The following is a 26,003-nucleotide window of genomic DNA, read 5'->3' as shown; positions in this document are numbered from 1 at the left end:
AGAATTTTAATAAATTAAGTTTCATAAAATTAATATCAACTAAAGGAAACCGAGTAATTTTTGAGGAATTCCAAAAATAAAAGCAAGTCCAAACAGTAAAATTATTAAAACTATTACAACACTGCATATAATGCAAGCAAGCTTCCTAGTTTGTGGCAGTACAATGTGCTTAAAAGACAGTCCAGGATTTTCATACCAAATGAAAGAAGTATCAGGACGGCTGCAAAATGGATCATAATTAATTGTAAGTAAATTTATGTGCAAATTGAATACTTACTTTGGTGACGGTAACTTCTTTGGTCCTTCCCTTCCTGTTCCTGCTGGATTAACTTTCGCCTCTTCTTCCGTTAAGACTTCTAATTCAATGTCGACCTTACCCTAAATTTAAAATGTTAAATATAAAGCCATGCTATAATTAAATTGACTTACAGTTAATTTTACTGATTCATTATCCCTAATTCTTCCATAAACAGGACACCATCCTCTTATACTTCCATCTATCGCAAATAAATTCTCATACTTTGATGATTTCTTACCCGTGCATTTTTCAGCCGTTAAAGAAAATTCAGGGAAATGTGATAAGTTAATAGAAGCAGCACCGAGAAAATCATCAGGCGAAAATGTATCATTATCCCAAATTTGAAGATTTAAGACAGGTGGAAGCTTAATTTCCGTATCAAATTTCTCGAACGGCTTCTTCTTTTTAACAATTATCATCTATAAAAGTGATTAATTTAATTAATAGAACTAAGGATATAATCGTGCCTGATTACCATATCCTCTCCTATAGAATATTTAAATGGAAAAATCATCCTCCAATTAAAATTGCCTTCACCAGTTAATGAGCGATAATGAATATCCGTAAATTGTGCATTATTAATATTTTCCATCCATCTGCAAAATTTAGCTATTAAGTACATTCAATCCTTTATTTAAGGCTATACAAAGTTACCCTTTCAAATAAATATCGCTCATGTTCTTCCCAAAAATATTCTGCTCGTTAAGTACAACATCCTTTGTGTTCCAAATTATAACACGAAGTTCATAGCGTCTTGGTGGAATTGGAGTTATGTCTACAGGCTCAGGAATTGACTTTTTTGGATCAAAAATTTCAATCCACATCAAAATTTTTCCTTGCTCAATTCCTGGTCGATCTTTTCGATATAAAGACCTAGTTTCTACATGTTCAGGAACAAATTTATGTCCAATTGCTGGGATTTTGTCAAAATTATTCAGCACTGTCAGTGCTAATTTTTCTTTGGCATTTTCATCTTTGGATATTTTGCCTGAATCTGTAAATTCCATTTCAGCAATTAGGACACGATCAGGAAAATATTCTGGAAGTGCCAAATCTTTTTCAATGCAGACCTCTTCTAAAATAACTGATGGAAGCTCCGAATTCCTCCATGCATTATATCCTTTTGAGTCATATTCCTTCTGTAATCCACAAAATGCTCTATATTTGCTTCGCAATCGATTCTCAATGTCAATTTTGGTCTTTCCAATCAAGTCATCATTGGACAAAGTGTCACGATCATAAATGGATATCTTTAATTGCGTATATTTAGGTATAACTCCATTCAATTGATATCTCTTGCCAAAAATTGGACTAAATTGATTGGGTACGTAATGTGCACGATCAGATAAAGCTTGACCTCCGTACTCAATTTTAATAAAAGCATCTGAATGTGATTGTGCATCATGTGATCGAAGATTTACAGCTTTTACAATATATACTCGTACCACAATTGGAATTTCAACAGCCAAATTTGACAGTCGCTTGAATCGAAATGTTGATGGAACTAAATTCACATTTTCAGTCTGGAAAAATTCTTTGCCTGAACATTTTGATATTTTTATGGAACATTTTAAAGTTGCATACTTTTCGCTAGCTATAGACTTGCTACATGCATCTTCCTTAGCACGATACAAATCAATAGGTGTTGCCCAGTCATTAAAATACTCAAAGTCAACTTGCTTTTCAAGCTCAGACTTATAAACTTTGAGTTCGTGAAGGCATTCATTATGTAGACTTGGATCACGATATGAGTTGTAAAATTTCGTCCACCAAGTGTATTGATTCTCAATCAAAATAGTCTTGACTTGCTTACCATGAATTGGAAGTAATAAGAACTTTGGAATCTTGAAATAAATCAACATTCTCTTGATGTGTAAAAAGCTTCCTTGTATTTTGGATGAACCTAACAGTGGGAGTTTCTCATCCACTTCAATTTCAACATCACTTCCATGAACTGTTGCCTTTGAGCTTGTCATAGGAATTAAAAATCTTTGAAGTTCCTTCGGCTTATCTTCGACAAAAAACTGCTCAGGTCTTCGAATCATTGCAGCACCAACTGTTGTGACATTTTTATGTGATAAATCTACATGCTGGATAATTATTGGTGGCCAAAACTGAAACTCTTCTGGAAGTAGTAAGTATCCAGAAGCATATGGATCAATAAAGTTGAGATTCTTCTTATAGCCTTTAAGAGAAAAGCTGCTCATTAAAGCAAGTTCACCCATGGATAGTTGAATTTTATATCGAGCAGAAGTAAAACTTGATATTCTTGAGGCATTGCGGATTCCAGCAAAAGTCACTTCAATGTGAAATTTTCTAATGTTTGGACTTATTATTTCAGGAATTGGCTCATTCTTATCCCTTTCCATGATTGTTATAGTTGGCGCATAAAGTGGAATCAGCTCAGCAGACATCAATACCTCAGCACATACTTTTCCATTCTTAAAGAAGCTTATCCATCGTAATTGAGGTGGAAATTGATTGATTAATTGATGATAAATCTTGCGAATACTGATTTTTTCAGGTATAAGGGCATCAGGTATGGCCTTAAGTAATCTATCTTCTGGATGTGGATCATTTGATTTTATTGGTAATTTAATATGAGCGATTCCGATGACATCAGCCTAAATTAGACAAGTGGAATTGATTGATGATTAAGGGATTGCTTACTAATGACTGAACAGCTTTAGACCGCACTCATTCCATAAATAATTGGACATAACTTATGAACGATCCTTCATCATATTCATAATAATGTAATTAAATATTTAACTTACCTTCTTTTTATCTTCATCATATAAATAAGCAACAATCGATGGACAATCATGATACATGCCATCTCCAATTTCAAATGTTTTGACATTCTCAAGCACAAGCACTTCATTCCATATAATTGATATCGATTGATTGATGACCTAATGTACATATGCATATGATTATCAATTTTTTAGCTATTTTAAAAAAGGCTATAAAGTCACCTTTGTTCGCTCATATGTTCCATTTGCCATGACCATCAGTTTAGGATCACAAAGGTCATCCTTACAAATTCCCGGCTGAATTTTTGCTTGATGCACGTAAACATTACACTTGTAATATTTTTCAATTGTAAAATTAATTTTATTAGATGACATTTCAATTGCATTTTGTGGCAGCCATTCGTTAAGTTCTTTATCACTGCCAATCCACATAATGATATCGAATTTTCCCAACATGCAACCACATGTTTCACATGAGTGCAGACACGTGGAGGGCTGAAATAGAATTAACATTAAAAGGTTCCATTGACTCAGTTAGATAATAAGGAAGTAACTGTTTACTTTTACAGTAATTGATTGCAATTTTCCTGAGAATTCTCCTTTAGAATCAAAAGCTTGCGAATGGAAATAATCAAGCATTGAGAAACGATGAAATCCTAAAAGCTTATTGTCTTTTGTGATGTTCAGAAATATCTCAGATGGTGACCCGTGGATCTAAACAAAGGAAGACATTGAGATTTGAATCTTAATAACCTTTGAGGCAACAAGCATAATTTACATTGATTATTGATGTGGATATAATGTCTCGAATGCTTATGTAAGCCTCAAATGATGATTTGACACTTTCTTTGTTGGTTGGATTGTCCAAAGTACGACTGATCTTGGTTATGCAGATGTCCTTAAATTGAAGTTAAAATTTATTAGACTCAATTATTGCCTTAGAAAGTCATGCTACCTACAAGTGTACTCTGAAGAAATTTCACATAATTCTGATCCCATTCCGTAAACTGCTTGAATGTCTTACAATAAATCTTATTTTTCAGTCCATCCAGCATACTCTTAAGATCATTATGCAACATCTTCAAGCATCGCATTTGATATTCAATACTGTCATAGTATCGAGCTTCGAAAAGCTTAAAATTCCTAATGTGGCTCTCCTGCATTAAAAAGAGAAAATTTCGAAAATGAATGAAAATGAGAACCAGAAGATGTTCTCAAAAAGCTCTCACCATTTCTCGTAAAAGCATTCTCAACAAGTTTATGGCTTGATTCTTTAAACGATTATCAGGCAGCTTGATACTCATGCTTAATAATGGACGGTCATTTGAGTTAAATTCTGAAAATCTTAGTTTGATTCTTTTATGTCCATAGTCTTTCAAATCAATGTCAATAGGATTGGATGTAATCTCTTCACAGCATAATTGAGCCCTGATGTTACTGTATGAAGCGGTAAATGACTCCACATTTAATATTATCATGTTGACTTTAAAGATCTCGTCATTCCAAAATTCACTTTCATTTACGGGCATTATGATGTCTTCCTTATTATTTAGTGAACTTACTGTCATCTTCTCATCAATATCATGAGTTTCTATGGATATCAAAAGCTTTCCATAGTAGCTATTCTTATGCTCGCCTTCATAAAATGTTACATGTGATGGTCCAAATGCAGGTTTTGTGTCTTTAAAATTACCAAAAATTAACAATATAGAAATTAAGTTACAAAAAATTGCATACATTTGTCGCCGACTTTCCATGACATGTCATTGAAGTTCAGTTCAACTGTGCATTTAACGCGCCATTGATAGTAATCTTGAACGAGCAAATCAAGAATTATCAATTGATTAAGTGACTGAAATTTCCCATAGAAAATCATCTGCTCATTCCATACACAATATTTTGAGTATTTACTTTGGCGCGTTCGAGTCTGCAATGATAGAATTTAATTGAATTGCTGCCAAGAAAGGTCAACTAAGCAACAGAACAATTTACTCACATGAAATGATCCGAACGACACTTGAATTATGTAGTCACGCTTGACAATAAAGTTGCCATCAAATATGTTGACTAAATATTTCACATTTACTGGATTAGACTTTGAAGCGGCAGGAAGCAATAAATTTCTACTGGAAGAATGAGATATGACTTAAGAAACGGAACCAAGTGCTTATTTACTTACTCTTCAATAATATCATCGTTGTACGTAGTCAATGCTGCTGGAGTTGGTAATTCACCATTGGAAATGATTGTTAGATCAATTTGTAAATATCCAGCTGTAATATTCTTTTGGTCATCGCCAATTTTCTCCAAAACACCCCATTTCTTGATAAATGTATGATCTACAACAACATTAGTTCCTAATATTCAAAATATTAAATAACCACTTACAGTTTTGCGTCCAAATACTTGATAAATTAATATTCAGTTCCCCCACAATGGAACTTTTCTTAAAAATACTTGAAAGCTGAATAACCATCAATCGGATATTCTTTTTTAATAAGTTCTCTAAAGTTGTTTTTACTTCGAATACAAAATACTGAAAGAAATATATGAAAAACAGAAATATTTTAAGAAGATTAAGGAGCATGACAAAAAGATACCTCATTGAAGAAAGGACAATCCGAATTGCGATATGTTTTCGTTCTTCTCGTTTCATTATTAAAATAAATAGATACAAACGTGTCTGCATTCAGGGTATTGAGATTTCTTGCTTTATGCACAGTAACTGAGACTAAAAAGTCTTTTTGATGTTTATTGAAGCACTGATAAAGTTCAAATTCAGACATTTCTAGAAAATTCTGTCTTTTAAATTACTCTCTGGAATACAATATTAAACGTCAAAGTTCACTTTGATTATTTTTATTGGAAAAAATTATTATTAATTTATTAAATGGAAAATTTGATATTCAAAAGTGCTTCAGGCTCCAAAGGTGATTTTCTCCATGACACAGAGGAGATTGTTCCTCATTCTAGTCAACGACACTTCCCAACATTTCAAGAATACGTTTCAAAAGTCAAAAATCATAGTAAAGAATGTCCTTGCTGTAAAAATTCACCAAAATCATCAGAATCAAATTTAGATGGTCAAAATTTAGTGGAATTTGAAAGAAATCATCAACAGGTGAGTTTTTTGGTACTTTAATAAACATTTGAATTGCTTTAATCCGCTTTTATGTTTCAATGCTTCATTGTTGATGCAATATTATTTTGAAAACATAAACAAAACATAGAACGAATCACAAAAACATTGCAGTATGATAAACTTCATTTTTAATTCTCATGAGAGAAGTTGTAGGGTATATGCTGATGTTAGGTATTTGGGATGAATTTTAAAGTGCTTGTGGTTTGGCATTTTTTTGAAGGAATCAATCCTTTTGCGACCACCTTGAAGAATGTTTTAATAATTTCCAAAAAATCAGACACTAGGCATATATGACATACATACTCTCCATATGTGCATGTTACTCTCGCACAGCACTCTATTGTTGTCATATTACACGTACATGCCACAACGCTCCATGTATATAGGCAATGTTTGAGAAATGGAGAGAAAATTAGAGTCAGTCGAGTTTTTGCCGTTGGAAAAAGCAGTCGGTGAGAAGAATTCGTGCGCGCGCTTTTAACAATAAAACCAAATTTTTAAATTATTTTTTTATTATTCGTGAAAAAGTTATAAAGTTTAATTGTGAAACTTGAGTGCATTAAAGAGAATAAAGAAAAAAGGAATTAGTTTTTTGAAATTGAAAAAAAAATTCATTAAAAATAACAAAAAGGAAGTGAATAACAGTGAAGTTTATTACACTAAAAAATATACCATAGTGAAAAATCTTGGCAAAAATTTGCTTTTAAATGAGATAAATTGCATAATTTAAAAGTTATTCACAACAGTTTAGTGGGTTAGTAGATACTTTATTGTATTTAAGTCTTCATCTTTTTATGATTAATTCAGCAATTATAAAAAAGGCGCAATTTTAAGATGAAAATATAAATATTGCGTCTTTACAACATCCTCAAACAAAATTTCATCTTCTTCTTCATCATCATTCTTATTTTTATGTATATATATTGCATTGATGTTTGGTCTTTTGGTCTTCAACAACCACACCTTTTCGCAATGCTTATAAAAGAAGGGAGAGATGAGCAACAAGGAATTTTTATGTAGAACAAGTTGAAATAAAAAAGTTTCACAACTTTTGACATTTGATGAAAAGGGGAACAAATTGGGAGAGATGTGCTGTATACTGTACATTTACTGACATTGACGATATAATTTTAAAGTTCAACAAGTCTTTAGTCATCCTTATGATACTTAATTTAGAAGTTTTTATCAATTGCCTGACACCTTATAGTCTGGTTTGGGTCCATTACTGGACATTTTTCAGAACGAGTTAGTTCACTCAATCTTTTATTTTTGTTGCATACCTAGATGTTAAGCATTGACCGAAATCATACAAGGCAAACAGTTTATGGCATTTTCAAAATGTATAGGCTGCACACAAGTGTGCCGCGGTACACAGGCTACCCACCACTAAGTTAATCCATCGCTGGTCGACATGCAATTTTTTCCACACGGGAGTCATGAACAGAATTTATTTACTTTAAGCAGACAATGTGTACTGACCGGGGTAAAATCACTATGTATACATATGACATTTGATCATCTTCAGTGTCAGACTATAACTCCTCAAATCTCTATTTCTTCATCTTAATTAAAACTAAATATAAATATAGACTGTGAATCCGATTAACTTATGAAACGAAAGAATTAACTTTCTCTGTTTATTGCCATTTCATAGTCGATTGGTATAAATTGTTAATTCACGGAGATATTTTTCACATATGTACATGATTTTGAAGCCAAACGACAACAACCACAACTGTTGAAACCGACAAAAAGTTTAAATTTCGTGTCGTCCACAATTTCCACATAAATTATGCATTCCCGTCTTCATGGTTTTGAGTTTCTTAATCGATACTTTTTACTTATCATGATTTTTTGTTATTAGTTTTCCTGAAATTGTATTGAATTTCTATATTCGCATCTCAATGTCAAACACATTCATTGTTTCTTCATACGATAATTGATTTTCTGTATAGTTTTGTTACAATTATAACCTGTTGCGCTCGAAATTTTCCCCTTTATTTTCATATTTTGTTTAATAAAGAACAGCCCGATCTGCACAGGGTATTCGCTGGGTCACCTGTACGTCGCCGTATTAATGGTAGGACGTGCAGTTGCCTTTTCGGCACCGTCAAACCATTTTTATGGCAAAAAGTGGAGTCCACCGCATTGTGCTGCTCGGGAAGTATGTATTTGGAACATATACAAATACAGATTTATTAATAACCATGGAAGAGATGAAACTTTCGCTTTATAAAAACACGTGCGCAGAATCTCGCTTTGATTTCTGATTATTTAATGCCTGCTTAGCCAAGTTTTTGCGGTTATCAAATTTCCTGCCACTTCAATTTACTTCCGAACTGTCTTTTTAGTTTGCAATCATAAATAATCATTTTCCTTTCAATGAGCCACAGGTAGAAATATATAAACATGTTTATGATTTCTGGTACGCGATATAATGCCTGAAGACAATTATTATAATATTTAACCGACAAAGAGAAAGACTTTCTTGCTTAATAGTTTGGCCAATAAAGATCATTGCATATGAAATTTTCACTACATAAATGCACGTTCTTCACCTTAGGGCTTCAACAGTTGTTACAAAGTAATTTCAGCTTTAACATACTCGACTTGTTTGTAAATAAATGCACTTGAAATATGAGGAAAAAAAAAGAAAAGTTTAAGTAAATTCAAGAAGGCGAAAAACACAATTTTATGGACTTGACGATGTACAGATGAATGGATGAGATGAAAACATTTATGGATGACATCTTTTTATGCTAGCTATTAATTATTTAGTTCTGAGACCTAATTCTTATTTAAAAGAGTTGTGGGTTGATTCATAAATTACATCATGTAGCTTAATATGCAGCAATCTACAATATGATGTAGATATTCATTGTGCTTAAATCTCGGATTTTTGGGCATTTCATAAATCTCTCTAGATTAATAAATTAAGTAAATTGGAGTGAATCATACCACATTTGTGTCGTATTTATCACATGTTTCAGATGCATGTATTACAATCTAATACATATTGAAAATTTTGGCTTCATATGACAAATTCATTTGTATCACAGTGCATAGCTTAATCATGCTCATAGTAGATTCCATTAACCAAAAGAACTAGTTATCCCAGTACGAGACTTGATCTTATGACACTTGTAGTGTCATTAGCTAAATACTACTTAAAATTGAGATATTAATAAAGAACACTAGAGATTCTGTCAAATTTAACATCATCTGTAAACAAGTCACTGCCTTGTAGAGACTGACGAATGATTTATAACATTCAAATGATGCGTTTCTTCATGATAATTGTCTAATTTAATTGCTTTTCTTCTTTTTGTATATGCGTAACATGACTTTCAAAGAAATCCAAAGTAATTAAAATTAACGATCAGACTGAAAAGTCTGTTAAATTGATTGTAAGTGATTGCGCAAGTCGATAACTCAATTAATCCAATAAAAATGTCATTCTCGCCGCTGTCTTCAATACTAAATGGTTAAAAAACTGGGACAATTTCCGCAATTAATTTTATTTCTTTTCTTCTTTCATGAATTTAAGATCTTTAAAAAAAAAAAGTCAGCTCGTGGATGGAAACGAGACAAAAATATTATGTAACAATTTCACTTTAAAGAACTTGTTTAGTATTAAATTATTTAATTGGTCACTCTCGCTTTAATAGCTGCTGATCGATTGTTGGGGTGGTAATCGCTTAAAATGCTTCGTAATGAGCCAAGTGCAAAAGAAAATGAGAGCAATAATATTGATATTATACGACGACTACTTCTGGCTGACTGCTTCTTTTCCTATATTTATGTAACATCGTCTCGATTCGCAATTACAACTTTGCCGCTTTTTTTCTGTAAATAATTATGATGAATGACTTTTTCCATGCATGAATTTTGTGTTTGCCTTATTTTTCCATTTGGTCATCATTTTCATCATAAATGGACCTTGTTAGCAGATGCTACTGTGAGAAGAAGATGTAATTATAACATTTTAATACAATTTACGCACATATGTACGCTCGTATGAATGATTTGGTTTATAAACTTATAAATTTTCATGAATAATGATTATGATGATGTAAAAGTGAATTCAAAACTATTATGCGGAAAATTTTCTTCAGCGTAACTTGATATGAGAGGTCACTCATAAATGACGTGTAATATTTTGAGTTGGTCTTTAGACGTGACAGCTGTTATTGTGTTATGGAATAATTTGATGACTTGGACTTTTGTTTTACACTAAGTAGCGGTGTCAGATGCGTATTGAAGAGGGAGTAAGGAGGGGTTTGAGGGTCAACTTGGAATCAACTCCTCTATCTCTTTCACATATTAAATTTCTCAATATTCTAAGATTTTTCATGAATTCTAGAGCTTTATGATTCTCCATTTGACACCTCATAATAAATCAGAATTAAATTCAGTAATAAAATTGACGTCATTTATGAACGACCCTTGAAATATTTTTACTTAATTTTTACTTCTCTTCTTATTGCACAGACCTTTTATATCTCGGGATTTCTTCAACTCAAAAACAATGATGAACTCAAGTATGAATTTCTTCTGTTGGGTTGCTTTGTAATTAAGTGAATTAATAATGAAGTCTAAGAGGATGAACAATTTTTATTGCATTTTTTGAGGCAGAATGTTCTGTAAAAAATTTCATGGGTCTGCTTATAATTAGATTTGAGATAGACGAAATGATGTCATTTTACGAATGAAATTTCTGTAAAGAGTGGAAGCATTAATGTCTCATAATTTTATTTGACGCATAAATTTGCCGCCATTCATTATTTAAATGCTTTTTCCATACCCTAAAAATCTTCTTTCCTGTTTCATAAATTTTTAATAAATCAAAATGAGGGAATTGAGTTGAATTAATGGCTGTGAGAGACACAATGTTCTAATTATTGAAAATGTATACATAACAATTATTATTTAGTCTTTTATCAATAGCTTACATCAGAGTTTAATACTATATTATTATAATAAACAGCTTTTATAATTTTCTCTTTGATGTCGGTTCATTAAAGACAGCGAAAAGTAGATTTCTAGCTTCCTTAATTTTTAGTGTAAATTACTAATTCAAATAAAGTGTTGGTGGACTTTGAACTATTGCCGCTTGTTTCTAATTATGCTTGACTGCCGTCTGTGCTGATATCCGTGAGATCTGCTCTTTCAATTTAGCTCCTGTATTGCACGAGACTTCCTTAACCATTTCTTGTGCTCTTTAATTCCGATAGGGGTCTCTTAGGGGGGTTCCCTTATTGAATAACGCTTCTAGAAGGGTCAACAGCCGGTACAACAAATGCTGGACGTCATTTAAAGCAAACAATGAAATCAAATTAGAATCGATAAGATTCAAGCGAAATAAATAAAAATCCAGCATAGAGAAAGTTTCTTTATTGTCCATAAGAATCGTACTGTGATGGGAATAATGTGGGAAAAGTTTTATGGGCTGTAAAAGGAAGAAGAATAACAAGTAAAGTTAGTTTACGACATAGATAGAATTGTGAAAATGCCATCACGTTGTCCCATCATTGGCATTAAATTCTTAATTTTTCCCCATCAAAATCATTGTCATCACCGTAAGCAATTTCAACTTGATTGTTCATGGAATGAAGAGTATAGAGTATTAAAGACGAGAAGTAAAACAATGCAAAAATAAATTTATTATGCTGTAAATGTTTACTACTTTTGCTGGACAGACGTATAGATGCTTGTGAATGTATAACTTGGTTTTTTTTTATTTATGAGCCAGCGATTGTAAATGTTTATTTCCACATCTATTGCTTACTTGTACTCCTCATACTTTTCCACATTAGCAATCAAGACACATATTGAATATCGTTTAATTCTTTTTAGCGCATTTTTTTTTTTCAAAAAGGTAGCTTATTTATGAGCCTGCGCATTTTTGAAATTTTTTTCAAAGGTTTTATTGTAAATGTTTATTTCCACATCTTTTGCTTACTTGTACTCCTCATACTTTTTCACATTAGCAATCAAGACACATATTGAATATCGTTTAATTCTTTTTTTTCACCCGGTGAAATTGCCATTTAACGAAAGTTTTAGTTTATTTTTCTTTCTGCCATATAAAGATTGTTTATACACGATATACATGTATTTGCACATTTGAATCAATCACCACTTGTACTGATGATGATGTGGTGAAAACTTGGCATTGAATCAATTAGTGGGAGATTGAATGATGTTAGCATAGAGAAACGATTAAATCCATAAATCACCAAGTCATCATATACATAAACATCAGCCACTGCTGAGACGTAAAATTATTTGCAGTTTTAATGAAGAGGCAGCATAAGAATTACTGCGTGTATTCAAGTTTCACAACTTTTTCTTTCATTTCATATTTCTTAAGAATGGAAAGTGAATGATTGTAGTGGCCACAAATGGTATAGCATTGGAAATGTAAAAAATCATTTTAAGAATGTGTAAAATGTGTATGGACTGAGGCTTTCTACAGAAGAACTTTAATAGTCATTGGAGTAATATTCGGTTGTTTACTAATGAAGTTCATTAATAAATTGAAATTTCCTTTATTATTGCCTTTAAAATTGAGCAGCTTTTGAGATCACCATAAGCTATGATTTAAAACCAAGTAAATATTGGGCAACTGAGGAATAATGAAGTCAGTCTTAATATTAAATGATGTTTATTGTTTGAAGATTGAAAACAAACTGAATTTTATTTTAAAGGGTATTTCAACTGTAAGAGAGGAAATCAACTAACACAATTTACTTTAAATACAATTTAAATATCAAATGGCCGTTGATCAACTTTTAATAGAAAATTTAACCTTTCTTCCATTAAATGCTTGACATCAAATGTGAATGACCCTGAAGATGACAATAACAATGAAAATAATATAAAAATTGTTTCCATATTTACTTATGATTTGAAATTTATTTCATTTTATTTCAATCACATCCCATAAGCCTTTCGAAAAGAGAGTTCAGCCATGCTAGTTTAAGAAATATCACGACGAGTATTTAATGAATATTTGATTGAAATAGATATTGTATGTTGGTTAACAGTTATGTCTCACATCGGACTATGTATAGATTTTTTTCGTGTATTTCTTTATTTTTCATATTCGCGGTTTTTGTTGTTCTTTCATCGCCTTTAAGATTTCTGTCAGACAGCATTTTAGTGAAGATATTAATGAGACCTCCAATAATTGCGATTGTGTTTGTAATTGGCAAAAATATCCACCTAAATTAAGTGATTATTAATCGCATGAAGCTATTGTAAATTCTTTTTAATGGAGATAAAAATCTTCTTCTCACATTAAATTTATTTGAAGGCTACGCACAGGCACAGTTAAGAAAATCTGTTAGAAAAAAAAAAATAGAATCGACACTCGAAAGTACAATGACTTAAAATTAGAATTAAATTTGCCTTCTTATTCTATTCTCATGGCGTTAAAAGAATTTTACTTCCATTGTTTCAGTTCTTTCCAATTCAAGGTTCTTTTCATTTTTGTTTTTACCTTATTTAATCTCTCGACTAACTGAATTTTATTTTTTTTGACATTTAAAAGAATGGAATGAATATTTAAAGAGAAATATGTGAAGCATAAAGAGGAAGTTTCTGTACATAAAGGTTAAAATATGAAACTTTTTACGTCAATTCTTGCTACTTCTGAGTAAGAAGTAATCTTCACTGAAGCAATTATTCTGCAAATCATTTCACTTGCACATGAAATTAATTCTTTTAAAAATAGTAAAGGTGTGAGTAGACTAGCAATTTTATATCCACATATACAGTATGGAAATTGTTTTAATTTAAAAATGTACGAAATATAAAGTCTTTTTCTTCGTTCAATTACTCGATTGAGTGAGTCTATTTATTTGTATTTTTCATGCCATGCATTTCAGTTGTGAGATTTGTAACATGATACACTTGCAAATACAACAACTAATTTTAGTTTGCGATGGAATTACTCATGTGAAATAAATTGGGATATGCAATTTGCAAATTATCGACGTGCAATTGAGCGAGGATCAAATTGGCTATAAAAACTCCATTTAGCAACATATTTTGGACATTATAAGCACTCGACCACTCATCATAATCACTGACTATTGTTCTAACTCCCATGTGGATAAATCATGTAATCTGACTAATTCTATGAATCATATGACTTAATAACCGCCCATGTATTTTATTTGATTTTATGACACATCTTCAATTCAGTTGAAGGGATATAGCTAATGACAAACATAAAAGTGAAAATAGCATGACATTACCGTAAATGGAACTATTTGCATTTTATCTAACCTGTTCAATTCTGTTATGATTGATTCGATTGTCTTGTGACTTCATTGAATATTTATTTCATTTTTATTGTCTACCTGAATGCACAGATTCACGTTGAATGTTGATGATCCCACAATACTATTGTTCATTGAAGTGACTTCAAAAAACGTTAGACATCGAATGTGAATGCTCGTTTTATTACTTCTAAAAGCCACAAGCACAAAATATTTCCATAATCTCATTGAAACATACATTTATAATTGCCTATTCTTGCTAGAGTCAAGTAAAGTTAGTTAGCATGCTGATGCAGTATATTATAACAATTGCCACAATCATGTAGGTGGAATTTAAGGTGATGACTAATAGGAAGGTCTAATATAATATAAAATTTTGTTTCAAAATTGTCATAGCAGGTATAAAGTAGCATGCAAAAAGCCTCATTTCGATCCCGAAAATAAATCATGAGATTGCATAAAGATTAAAGGCACGGAGTTGCTGTTGCATTAAAAATTTAAAATGTCAATATCTGCTATTTAGCTCTAAGAAATGATCGTGCTGAAGCAAAAAAAGGTTTCATAATAAGTGGACTTGTGGTCATAAATGTCTATTATTTTTTTGCTATAGTCATTCAACTAGATAAGGTTATTATTAGCATATTTATATAAAAATCATAAAACCGCGAAATTTTGTTATCGATGTTAAAAATAACATCATATGAACAACTTTTACTTTCACTTGCATCATTAACTGTTGTTGGTTTGCATGAGACCCAAAAGACTTTATTGTCATTTGTCTATAAACCATTTGTGGCCTAAGGGGTCTTATAATAGGAATTAGAAACAAATCCATAGTCAATCCTTATCACTAATGATATAATTGTCTTTTCAGAATCTCCAGACAATACAAAATCGCCCAAAGTGTATTCAAGAAACATCAATCAGTACCGCGTCATTAGAAAGTAAAAGTTCATTAAAAGATTCCATAAGTTCACCACATGTAATTAGAGAAAAATCAACGAAAAGTAAAGTTAAACAGCATTGTTCACGCGAGAAGTCATTATCTAATAATTACCAGAAACATAAGAAGGATAATTGTCATATAATAAGGCATAGTGAGTCACAAAATTCTGAATCATCTGTAATTAAAATTAAACAATCACAAGAAAGAGTTGAAGGAACGAAAAGTTCAAAACTAGCTGAACATCGAAGAATATCTGAGACATCAAATAGCTCTCGGAGACAAGACTGTGAAGAAATTAATCCGTCAACACCAAGCAATCAAAAGAATGAGTCATCAAATATAAATAGAACATTACGAAAAGAAGACAAATCAGGAAATAATTTTACATCCAAACCACAAAACGACAGTAAAGCTCTAAATAACAATCAAAAGATCTCGCTTGCAAAATATTCAGAGTCAAGCCTATTGCATCTAAAACCTCATTCTCCACAACAAGAACTACAAGTTGAGTTAGAGGAAAATAGTCGAGCTGTGAGTTTATCATCTACAAATTTTAGCAAAACTTCTTCGTCTAAAAGTACAAAATCACTAGAATCAAACATGGGGCAAGGCGATGTCGGATCATGTTGTGCTAAATATATTTTATGCATGTTTAATTTCGTATTTTTCGTAAGTCCTCATTAAATATTAATTAAAAATCTGGTAACTAATTGCTTAATAAATTTTCACAGATTCTCGGATCACTCGTGTTGGGGCTCGGCTTATGGCTTCGATTTGATAAAGATTCCATTCTCGCTCTAATGAAAAATGTGAATAGCGAGCACATAGACGTAAGTTTCATTCTTTATCTATTCTGCCCTTTTGCACACCTTCGTTCATTAACATTTTTTGGTCATGTATGGTTTTCAGCCTGATTAAGATTAATTTTTATTTGAAATTTAAAAACCTTTATTTTGTATAAATTTCGCAAATGGATGACTGTAAGCTATCCAAGTCTCGTATCGTGTAAACGACTCTAATATTGGAATTTCTCAACTCATAAAATGTTGGAATTTCACTTCATGCTTTAAAATAGATATTAAGCAATACTGTGATTAAAATTCCATGTTCATGTGCACTAACTGACTTACTTACTATTTCTCCTTTGAAATATGAGAGCATTAGATGTACTTTAAAATTCTTAAGCATTTTCCTGCTTCATATTATGAAGCTATTATGTTATGTACTCAAACTATAATTGGAATGCAGAATAATACGTTAAAGATCACAGATTTTATTCATTCATTGTACGATTGTTGCGCCAATTTTTAATGCTTTCCTGACAGTCTATTACGTTGGTTCATTTTTCATGAATTTTAAGTCTTTAATAACGAGTATCACACGCCAACGTAAACGAGACATTATTATTTAATATAATAAACTCATTAAGTACCATAAAGATGAAAATATAAACAAATATCTTATAGGATGCTTGACAATCATTATGTCAACAAATTTCAAGGCGCTTGTTGATGCAAAATATCTTAGGGCGTATTTTCATGGAAATGAATTTTAATTCATAGACCAAAAAAAGTTGAAGAATCAAAAATTTCATTCATTATTTATGCTTTTTGGTAGTTATGACATAATTCAAACTTGTGCAAACCTTTGCGACAATTGTTCATAGTCAGACTTTAAAATACAGGTTTCACATCTTAAAAATCACATCATAACAGTGATAATGAGTAGTTTAAGACTGAGCTAAACTTTGTCAAGTATTATTTTAGAGAAAGAAAATGTCAAGAGGTGTAAAGAGATAGATTTTGGTTTTAAATGACAGCATCAACCATCCAAATTTGCATAATATTGTATTTTTACACAAACAGCCTTCAATAATTAAGTGTGTTGATTAGCAACGAAAGATACAATTCAGTGAGCTGAAGCTGAGTATTTTACAGTCCAAATAGCACAGGACAGCTAAGCGATCCAAAATCCGCCACTAGGCACGTGACTCTAAAATTGTGTCATCAAGTCATAGTCGCGCCGGCCCGGGGTTGCATTTTTTAATCTGGAGATTCTAGGGTTGTAGGATAAAGCCGGTATCATGGGCAAACCTTTCTCAAACTAGAGATAAAAGCTAGAACATCACCACTCTAATATGCGTGGCTTGCAGCTGTCTTTTTTATGTGATAACAAATCCATTGATGCATAGCAATGAAGACACCCATGAAACTTTGAATGTAAAAATTTTATTGGTCAACTTTATAGTACGCTTGGGAATCAACAAAAGCAATATAAACACATGATCACGTGCTGCCTATAACATCTGTTAAATCTCCCTCAACAGAGAGTACTTCATGCATTCAACACATTTAAATTCTAAAGAGTTCGATTAAATCTGATTTGATTACCTTTTTGTTACAGAACCACATTTTTGTATGACATTGTCATTGCGTGGTCGCACCTTCAATTTTCATTGAAACTGCTTTTCTACATTTTTAATACTTCACTTCACTCGAGTTGATTTATATATTTAGAAAGATATAGTCACTCTCTACGGTTTATGTAATTGTAACTTTAATGAATTCCGGAAATGTAAATATGAATTTTTGTTGTTGTTGTGCATTTAAATGAAGTAAGTTTATAAGTTATGTTTCCCATGAATAATGTGTAAATGCATGCCAGGTTCCCGTTTTTTAAACATTGACTTCGTTTATATTTATATTGACCTTGAATTACATACATAAGAATTCCCTTTCTCTTACTGCTGTTCTAGCTGAATTTCACGGATTAATGAAGTATGTTTGCATACCAGTTCATTTCTGCTTACTAGAACTTTAAATATGTTAAACAATAAACAATTGTTAAAATCCAACATTGTGATTCCAAAACTGCTGGATATGCATTTAAGCTTTGTCAATTAGAGTATAAAATAGCAAATGACATGTAGCATGTGGGAATATATGTGTTAATTGGTTGGTATTTTTTTCGTTAATTGCTTTTGAATATACTGTTCCATGCGGCTCAAAGAATCAACTTTTGATGTAATGATGTAGACGTCTTTTTAATAAGATCAAGTTATTAATTATTTTTTTGAAATAAAGCATTTTATGAAGCAATTAAATCTAACATATGTGATGCAAAATTTTGAATTTTATAAGAGTCGCTATTAAAAGTGAACGATGACTGACCCCGAAAATTGACCTCACAATTATAAGAAGAAAAAGTATCATAAAATGTTATGTCTTCTCTGAAGTTGATGCTGTCACTTGAATCTTAATTTAAATTGAGGATTCGTCCATGAGTGTTGTTGATGTAGAAATCGATACTGTCTTGGGGTATACCAGAGCATCTGAGTATCTTCTAGTTAGACATCATTTATGATGAATCCCCAAACATCGTCTATTTTTAAAACTCATTCCACAAATAAAACACAAAGATTGAAGACGTTTGATTAGTCATCACAATGTTTACAGTCTTACGGGCATAAAATCGAATTAGATTATTCATGCAATGCTTACAAATGACGATCTTTTCTATTTTATTTAGAATAAAACAATGAGAAAAGTTGTGAAATATTTATTTTTAAAACTCATTGCGGCTTTTTTTTTTAAATATTCTGTTTTTCATCATCTCTTTACTGAGTCCGAAATTCCTATGCAATTAAAAAATATCATTCTGATTTTCTCAGATATGCGTGAGCGTTCTTTTTGTGTCTCTGATGAAATTTTAATTAAACAAAATATTTCCATGTTTCTAAGTCAGTGGTGGACAACCTAATTTGTGTCACTGGACACCTTGGTGGTAGACCACGACCGAAAATGCACATAGCATGCAGTTCATAAAAGTTTAGCAACATACTAGTGTACCACAACACACAGTTTGGACAACACTAATCTAACTCGAGAAACAAATGACACATAAAGAAAATTCTAAGTCTGAAAATGGATTTAAAATGTTAATTAGAATGAAATGATAGAGATTATTATGGCATGTCGTGGTGAGAGAATGTAACGTAAAGTAAATATGATTACAACTACATGAAAAATTAATGAGTTTGACTGAAAAATTTTTAAAAACATTTGGAGTCATTGACATTTTTGAAACAGCTCATTACACTTTTAAATTTAAATTATAAGGTATGATTTTTATGGAAGTTTTGAGCATGTAAAGTCAAGTTATTAAAAGCCATGCAAGAAATTCAATTTAATCTATTCCAAAATTTATCCTTCAAATTGATTTCTTATTAAATTTCAATAATCATTCAGCTAAATTGAACAAATTTCAAGCTACAATATCAACATTAATCAATGAATTAAACTATTGTTGATTGTGCAATAATAATCCTATCCAATTTCAAATAATAGTTTCATTTCCATTTACACATATACAATAATCTTTAATTCTTTTTTTGTTGCAAAAAGAGATAGATCATAAAAGTTTCACACTGCAAAAAATGTTATGGGGGTCGTTCGTCAATTACATCCATCGAAAACTTTGAAATTCCCTAGTGCTGCCCTTGTCAAATAGATGAAAATTTGACAATTTTCCCGAGTAATGTGGCTAGTAGCTGCAACTGCTGATATACTTTAAGGTACCAAAAATTCAAATTCAGTTCCTAATGCAACAAAACTAGAAACCTTGTTATTACTTTCATCTAATTGACTTAATTGCTGAATAATCCCTAATACAATTTCAAAAGAAACAACATAAAAGTCTATTAGAAAGTCAATAGTGCTACTTTATGTGACCGTCCATTATCAAGGTTTACTTTGTGTTCATTTTATAGATATTAAAGCTGCTAATAGTAAACTTTTAACATTTTTTTAAAGTGCAACTTTGCTTTTGTTTTTTATTTCTCTTTCATTTTTTTCAATACCTTACATAAAGTAAATGCAATTGATCGTTAAAAGACAGCAGTAGAAAATTACTCACGAAAAAAAAGTCGTAACATTTAAGGTAAAAAATTTATGCATCCGTGCTTTGAAAATTTACAATTTTCTCTTCTTCATTGACTTTCTTCATATATATTGCAAGCTAGTCGACTTTGTTGTTTTTTGAGCTTGAAATAGCAAAGAAGAAGCTATTATTTTCAATAGTGTCTATTTCTGTTTACACAATCATGTAAATTGAATTGGCATTATCATAAAAACCAATGAGAAATGTGCAAAATAGTGCCACATGGATTTCCTGACGAGGCATTTATGAATTTTGAGAATAAATTGATGGCTAAAGTGAAAGGAGTTCAATGACATGTAATGTGCGTTTCAATGATTATTGCAATGAATAAATTGCTTTATTATGAAAATATTCAGCAAATCTCGCAAAACAAATATCACATGACATAATCTCGAGAGCTGTTGTTATGTGACCAATTTTGGAGATTTTGCATTTTAGCTTAATAATCACCTTTCTTTGGAACGATCTCGTAGGTTAGGGGGTATTCGATGTTAGTTCAGTACTGTTTGCATTCTGTCGCTTTCTTTGCACATGTTGAGTTCGGAGATGGATTGTATGCTTATTATGTTTGCGTTTTCGACGATATAAAGCCACAAATAAAGAACAATCATTTTTCAATCAGAACCAGATGGGGTGTGGGGATATGGAGGAATCGTATAATGCTTATATAGGCTAGTTCCCTAAAATTCCTTAAAATATTCTTTCCAAAATAACTTAAGTTCATTCCTGCTGTTAATCAAATTTAAGGAGCGGAATCACAACACAAAGAATCTATTCCGAGACGAAAAATAGGAGGTATTCCAAAATAAGACAGACTAATAAATAATAATTAAATTAATTAAAATTTTTGAATAATTTTCAAGCACTGGCTGTAAAAATATTCAGTATCGCCATGGTGATGCAGTAAAGAGACGCGTTGTTGCTTAATTATGGTTTATTGAATTAATGGATGGTATAAAAAATGGAAATGACTGAAGGGGAAGCCGATGTGCGACAAATTTGTTATTTTTTCATCAAATTTGTGTGACCCATTTTTATCTTCAATGTACTTGATGTTATATGCTTAAAACCATTCGAGTGAGTCATTTGAATAAATAATTCTGTAGTCCATTAATGCTGACCGCTTTTAAACTCTCTGTCTGCTACAACTTTGTTGATTGATTTTCAGTTTTTATTTTATTTTTTCCGATTTTCCCTTTTATAATGCCTGACTACTCTTCATTAGGCTTCGGCCGGTTTTTCCGCTTATCATTGATTGAAAAGTTCTTTCACCTTTCCATTATTATTCCCATGTGAGGAATTCCCTACTTTCTATTCATGCACATGTTCTAGCGAGTAGTACAAAAAAAGGAACGAAAGGGGGATAAAAATGAAAATTTTATTTCGCGGTCTATTCTGCTGGCTACTAACAATGAACAAATACGTAATACATACTATATGTTTATTCACGTATGCATCGCATACATACAATATGTGGATGGTGTTTTCATTTTTTATGGCATGCAATGATCAATCTAAAAAGTAAACTAGAAATAGGGTAAAAAATCAGGACAATGAAAACTTAATTATTGATGGAAAATGAAAAATGATGAAAAAAATGGCGTGAAAATGAAATTTAATGTTTTCTTTCTATTTTCAGAGATTTACAGAGCCACAGCTGGTCGATCAAACAGTTTATATATTTATTGTCATCGGCGCATTAATGTTTGTGCTTGGATTTTTAGGCTATTGTGGTGCTTTGAGAGAAAGTCAATGTCTTTTGTCATTGGTAAGTGTCAAAATGTGCTTCATTCTAATTTATAGAAAAAATAAATTATTCAATCTGACATTGAGTCCCATCAGATTACAATTTTATGGACCATGACATTTTTGTAACATTGTTCATGCACTGTCATGAGCTGTAAGCTATGACACTTTTATGTTTGTTATCGTCGTTATACATTACTTCATCTATCGTCAATCTTGTCACCATAAAATGCTCATCCGAATAAACTCAACTGAAATATGTCAGTAATGTGAAACAATAGTGACGACATTAAATGTTTTAAGCTACGAAAATTTATTTTAAAACAAAGAATCTGGAAATAATAGTAAATTGAATATGTATAATTTTTCACTTGTACATTCTCATACAGAGATGTACTAAGAGGAAGTATTCGTCCAGATTTGCAGTATTGCCGCCTTGGACAAACTATAAAGTGTAGCACATGAGGTTTTGGACCGAATCCTACTTAAAAGGTGGTTTTTGGGGTCCATTAAGTTAGCATAGCATTAACTACTTAGAGTTGTCCTCATGGTCATCTTGATGTTTAAAAATCAAATATCCACAACCATCCAGCAAGACCCAACCTTTTTGTAATTTTCGACTATTCTACAAGATATTTCATAGTTAATCATGGCTTCGGAAATACCTGAATATGCCTCTTATTCCATTCAATTATGACAAATGGTTCTTTTGCTATATTTTAAAGAATTTAGTTTACTTTTAACACATAAATAATTCGTGATTGTTTAATTTTGCTCTATTGCTACCGTTAGAATAACAAAAGAAATTTTCTATTTCGACAACCTCCTACATGCTTAAAATTGCGGAATGTTTTATCTAATTGAACGACTTAAAGATGCTAATTTAATTTCCGCTGGATTTATTTATTGTTTAATATTGCTTTCTACCTTTTCAACTTTGTATTTCTCATTTTATTTGCAGTATGGAGTTTGCTTAATTATTCTTCTCGTACTCGAAATTGTCCTCTTCGTATTTGCTGTCGCTTATCAGGATGTGGTAAGTTGGATATTATTCAATTTATGGTTTAATTAAATTTTGCGCTTTTATTAATTTAAAAATGTGATTTTGCTATGGAGTCGTTCATTAATGATGTCTACATACCTATGTGATAGGAGTCATCCAGTCTAGTAGAGCTATAGATAGACATCATCTGTGAATGACTTTCTTCTTCAACCACAATAATGTTTAAATCATAATTTCCCTTTGATTAGGTGAAAGATGAGACCGAGAGCTTCTTAAAGACAACAATCAAAGAATACAAATCAAGTGGTAAAGAGAAAGATGGAGTCTCATTGATGTGGAATCAATTGATGGCACAATTTCAATGTTGTGGTGTGAATAGTTACAGTGATTTTGAGACATCACCGTTTTGGCTTAGTAATAGAGGATCAAGAATGGTACCGGAAGCATGTTGTCAACTGTCCGATAAGACTTTAATTACACCATCAGACTTGAACTGCCCATATTCACCATCAGATGAGAATAGTTACTATATGAGGGTCAGTATTTTGTAAATTTTATTGATTTCTACATAAGTCAGTCAAGGGCATAAATTATGAATTTTGAGAACATGTAAACAAATGAGCTACAAGCTATTCTCACATCGGAATCTAATTCCTTATTAATGCATTCAATTAATTATAAATTTCATTTATATAGGGATGTCAAACAACATTGATTGATTACTTGAGAGCGAATTGTAATACAATAATTGGAATTACGGGTGGATTGATTCTTGTACAACTACTTGCTGCATTCCTCGCATTCTGCATATGTAAGTGCATCTCATCATATCGATCAAGTAGTCGATTGTAAATTTTATGGATTTGTTAATTCATCATAAACATCATCGTCATCAATTTTATGTATAGTTTATAGATTCTATCATCCGCTATCATCTATGTATTTCCACTTGTATTATTTTCTCCATATTCTATCATGTCAACTTCACTTGCTATCTATATTAAAAATTTTATCGTGGCATCGACAATATAATGCACTAAGATATCAAGTCATACGATTCAATTCAATCCTTTTCACATACATATACACCCAATTTTTTATATGCTTTATTTTTCATGGTGTTTGTTGTGCATATTGAATAATAATTTGGTTTTTTTGGTGATCATTCTAAATTTTTTCTTTATATATTCATTTTTCTCTATTTTCTCGTTCTCGTTTTTACAGCATAAATTTTTGTACCTGTGCAACGGATTGAATTGTTCATGAATTATACAAAATATAGTAGAAATATATAAAAAAATTCAGTCACAATATACAATTATCATTTTACAATAATTAAATATTATGATTTAAATTGACTGATAAATAAATAAACATTTCTGTGGTCCAATAATAAATGTTCATTCATCCCAAAACATTTTAAAAATGAAAAAATTGTTAATCAAATGAAATCCAACCTTTTACCATTAAATTTATATACACAGATTATATATACACACATAGAAATGGTTCATAAGGGGACGTTCACTTACTACGTCGACTTTCTGATCCTCCCTGCAAAACTAAATATCCACGATTGTCCATTTGAGGCATCACAAAATCTCGAGAGGGGGCCCTAAGAGCGTTACGTAATAAGTGAACGACCCCCTAAACAATATCAAAGATAAGCGAGTTTCTTCTTTTTTCCTTTATAGCTTTTGTTAGATAATTTTTAAAAATTATGTAAGGCAGTGGTGGGCAACATGTGTGCCGCGGTACACTAGCATGAAATGCCATGAACCATATGCAATTTACATACTCTCTCGAGGCTAAAAACCATGGTGTGCCGCGAAAAATAAAAAGTTGTCCACCACTGATCTGTAAGGATATAATATTTGAATGCATCTTCATTTGAAGATGAGGAATTTTGCACAAATGGTTTTGAAAAAGCTTTATTGCTTTAAAAGAAAGTGACTATTGTGTTGATGTGCAGTAAATTAATTTGAACTTTAAAAGGTTAAGTTATTGATTTGAATTATCAATAACTCTGATTGGCATTTTAATGATTCTTCAGAGCTGGTTGCTTTGTATACCAGAGTGAAGTATCATGAAGGATATCCTAAGATGATATAATTCAATTCAAACTTAACCTTTAAATTTCAAAGATTTCAGAGCTTGGAAAAATAATTTTTATATTTGTTGAAAATATTTACATTTTGTATGAAATCGAAATAATTTATCATAAGCATAAGTTTAATACTAGATAATAGATTTACATAAAATGACAAATATAATCTCATCATAAAGGAAAGAAATCAATGTATTTGTTCACTAAATCACTGCTTTGCAAAGCTGGTAAATATAAAGTTTAGATGTTTAGTTTGTATAAGAAAATCTTGACTTTTTTTGGAAATAAATGAGAAATAAGAAACAGAATCATTAAATTGTAAGTTGCTTCATTAAGATAATATATTGCATCATTAAAAAAGAAAACGAAATTCTCTTTTTATTCTTGTTTCATTTTTGTATGAATCGTTCAAAAAAGATAAAATAAAGTCAACATAATGATATGAAAAAGAAAACAAACTTTGTTCTCATTTTGGGGTTGTCCATCAATGACGTCTAAGGTTTATGGGGGCCATGTGGTGTGCATTTATGGCCAGCCAGCGATAGAGTCTGTTTGAGACGCCAAATGAGAGATTAAAGATGATTTGTACGGCCATCGAAGTAAGTAAATAGGCATGAGCTGTGGAACCTTCCATGATAGCTTAATTGAGATCTCTAATCACGACTTTATAATGGACATCATTTAAAAATGACCCCCTTTCACTAAAATTTTCCCTTTCAGCCTTTAACTTACAGCAATTCATATAGTGTTGTACAATAATTATGTCGAGCTGTCAGTAT

The 26,003-nt window shown here is 31.4% G+C and overlaps 2 protein-coding genes across 3 annotated transcripts; one reads left to right on the top strand and one right to left on the bottom strand.

Moving 5' to 3' along the window:
* Window positions 1–39: 39 nt before the first annotated feature.
* Window positions 40–5,840, bottom strand: mfr (misfire). The gene is made up of 16 exons (XM_070645435.1): window positions 5,655–5,840; window positions 5,443–5,590; window positions 5,234–5,393; window positions 5,051–5,177; window positions 4,792–4,981; window positions 4,284–4,735; window positions 4,014–4,211; window positions 3,833–3,952; window positions 3,616–3,768; window positions 3,277–3,549; window positions 3,076–3,213; window positions 953–2,922; window positions 774–894; window positions 442–717; window positions 278–378; window positions 40–220 (listed from the first exon to the last, which is right to left on the bottom strand). Exons 1-16 carry the CDS (start codon window positions 5,838–5,840, stop codon window positions 40–42), a joined length of 4,794 nt encoding a protein of 1,597 aa, XP_070501536.1.
* A 795-nt stretch (window positions 5,841–6,635) lies between these two features.
* Tsp66E (Tetraspanin 66E) lies at window positions 6,636–25,637 on the top strand. Of its 2 annotated transcripts, none has more exons than XM_070645813.1 (7): window positions 6,636–6,950; window positions 15,359–16,099; window positions 16,162–16,260; window positions 22,008–22,136; window positions 23,076–23,150; window positions 23,366–23,653; window positions 23,814–24,335. In XM_070645813.1, exons 2-7 carry the CDS (start codon window positions 16,031–16,033, stop codon window positions 23,967–23,969), a joined length of 816 nt encoding a protein of 271 aa, XP_070501914.1. In that variant the 5' UTR covers window positions 6,636–6,950; window positions 15,359–16,030; the 3' UTR covers window positions 23,970–24,335. The 2 variants fall into 2 exon arrangements, with proteins under 2 accessions (XP_070501914.1, XP_070501913.1); XM_070645812.1 differs by lacking the exon at window positions 6,636–6,950 and adding an exon at window positions 24,342–25,637 and having other exon boundaries at window positions 15,360–16,099; window positions 23,814–23,928.
* The last annotated feature ends 366 nt before the right edge of the window (window positions 25,638–26,003 follow it).

Source organism: Chironomus tepperi, unplaced genomic scaffold, assembly GCF_022539635.2.
Source record: "Chironomus tepperi strain 1889 unplaced genomic scaffold, CSIRO-AGI_Ctep_v1 contig_354, whole genome shotgun sequence".
NCBI classification, from domain to species: Eukaryota; Metazoa; Arthropoda; class Insecta; order Diptera; family Chironomidae; genus Chironomus; species Chironomus tepperi.
The sequence above is the reverse complement of the archived record's forward strand: the minus strand, read 5'-3'. Positions and strand labels throughout refer to the sequence as shown.

What these genes read in the sequence shown, in the direction of transcription:
- mfr (XM_070645435.1), bottom strand. Translation starts at nt 5,840, where the DNA reads ATGTCTGAATTTGAACTTTATCAGTGCTTCAATAAACATCAAAAAGAC. An exon ending in AAGTATTTGGACGCAAAACT is followed by an intron (nt 5,394 to 5,442) that starts GTAAGTGGTTAT and finishes ATGTTGTTGTAG; the next exon opens with ATCATACATTTATCAAGAAA. An exon ending in AACGATGATATTATTGAAGA is followed by an intron (nt 5,178 to 5,233) that starts GTAAGTAAATAA and finishes TTCTTCCAGTAG; the next exon opens with AAATTTATTGCTTCCTGCCG.
- Tsp66E (XM_070645813.1), top strand. Translation starts at nt 16,031, where the DNA reads ATGGGGCAAGGCGATGTCGGATCATGTTGTGCTAAATATATTTTATGC. An exon ending in GTCAATGTCTTTTGTCATTG is followed by an intron (nt 22,137 to 23,075) that starts GTAAGTGTCAAA and finishes TTTTATTTGCAG; the next exon opens with TATGGAGTTTGCTTAATTAT. An exon ending in CTGTCGCTTATCAGGATGTG is followed by an intron (nt 23,151 to 23,365) that starts GTAAGTTGGATA and finishes CCCTTTGATTAG; the next exon opens with GTGAAAGATGAGACCGAGAG.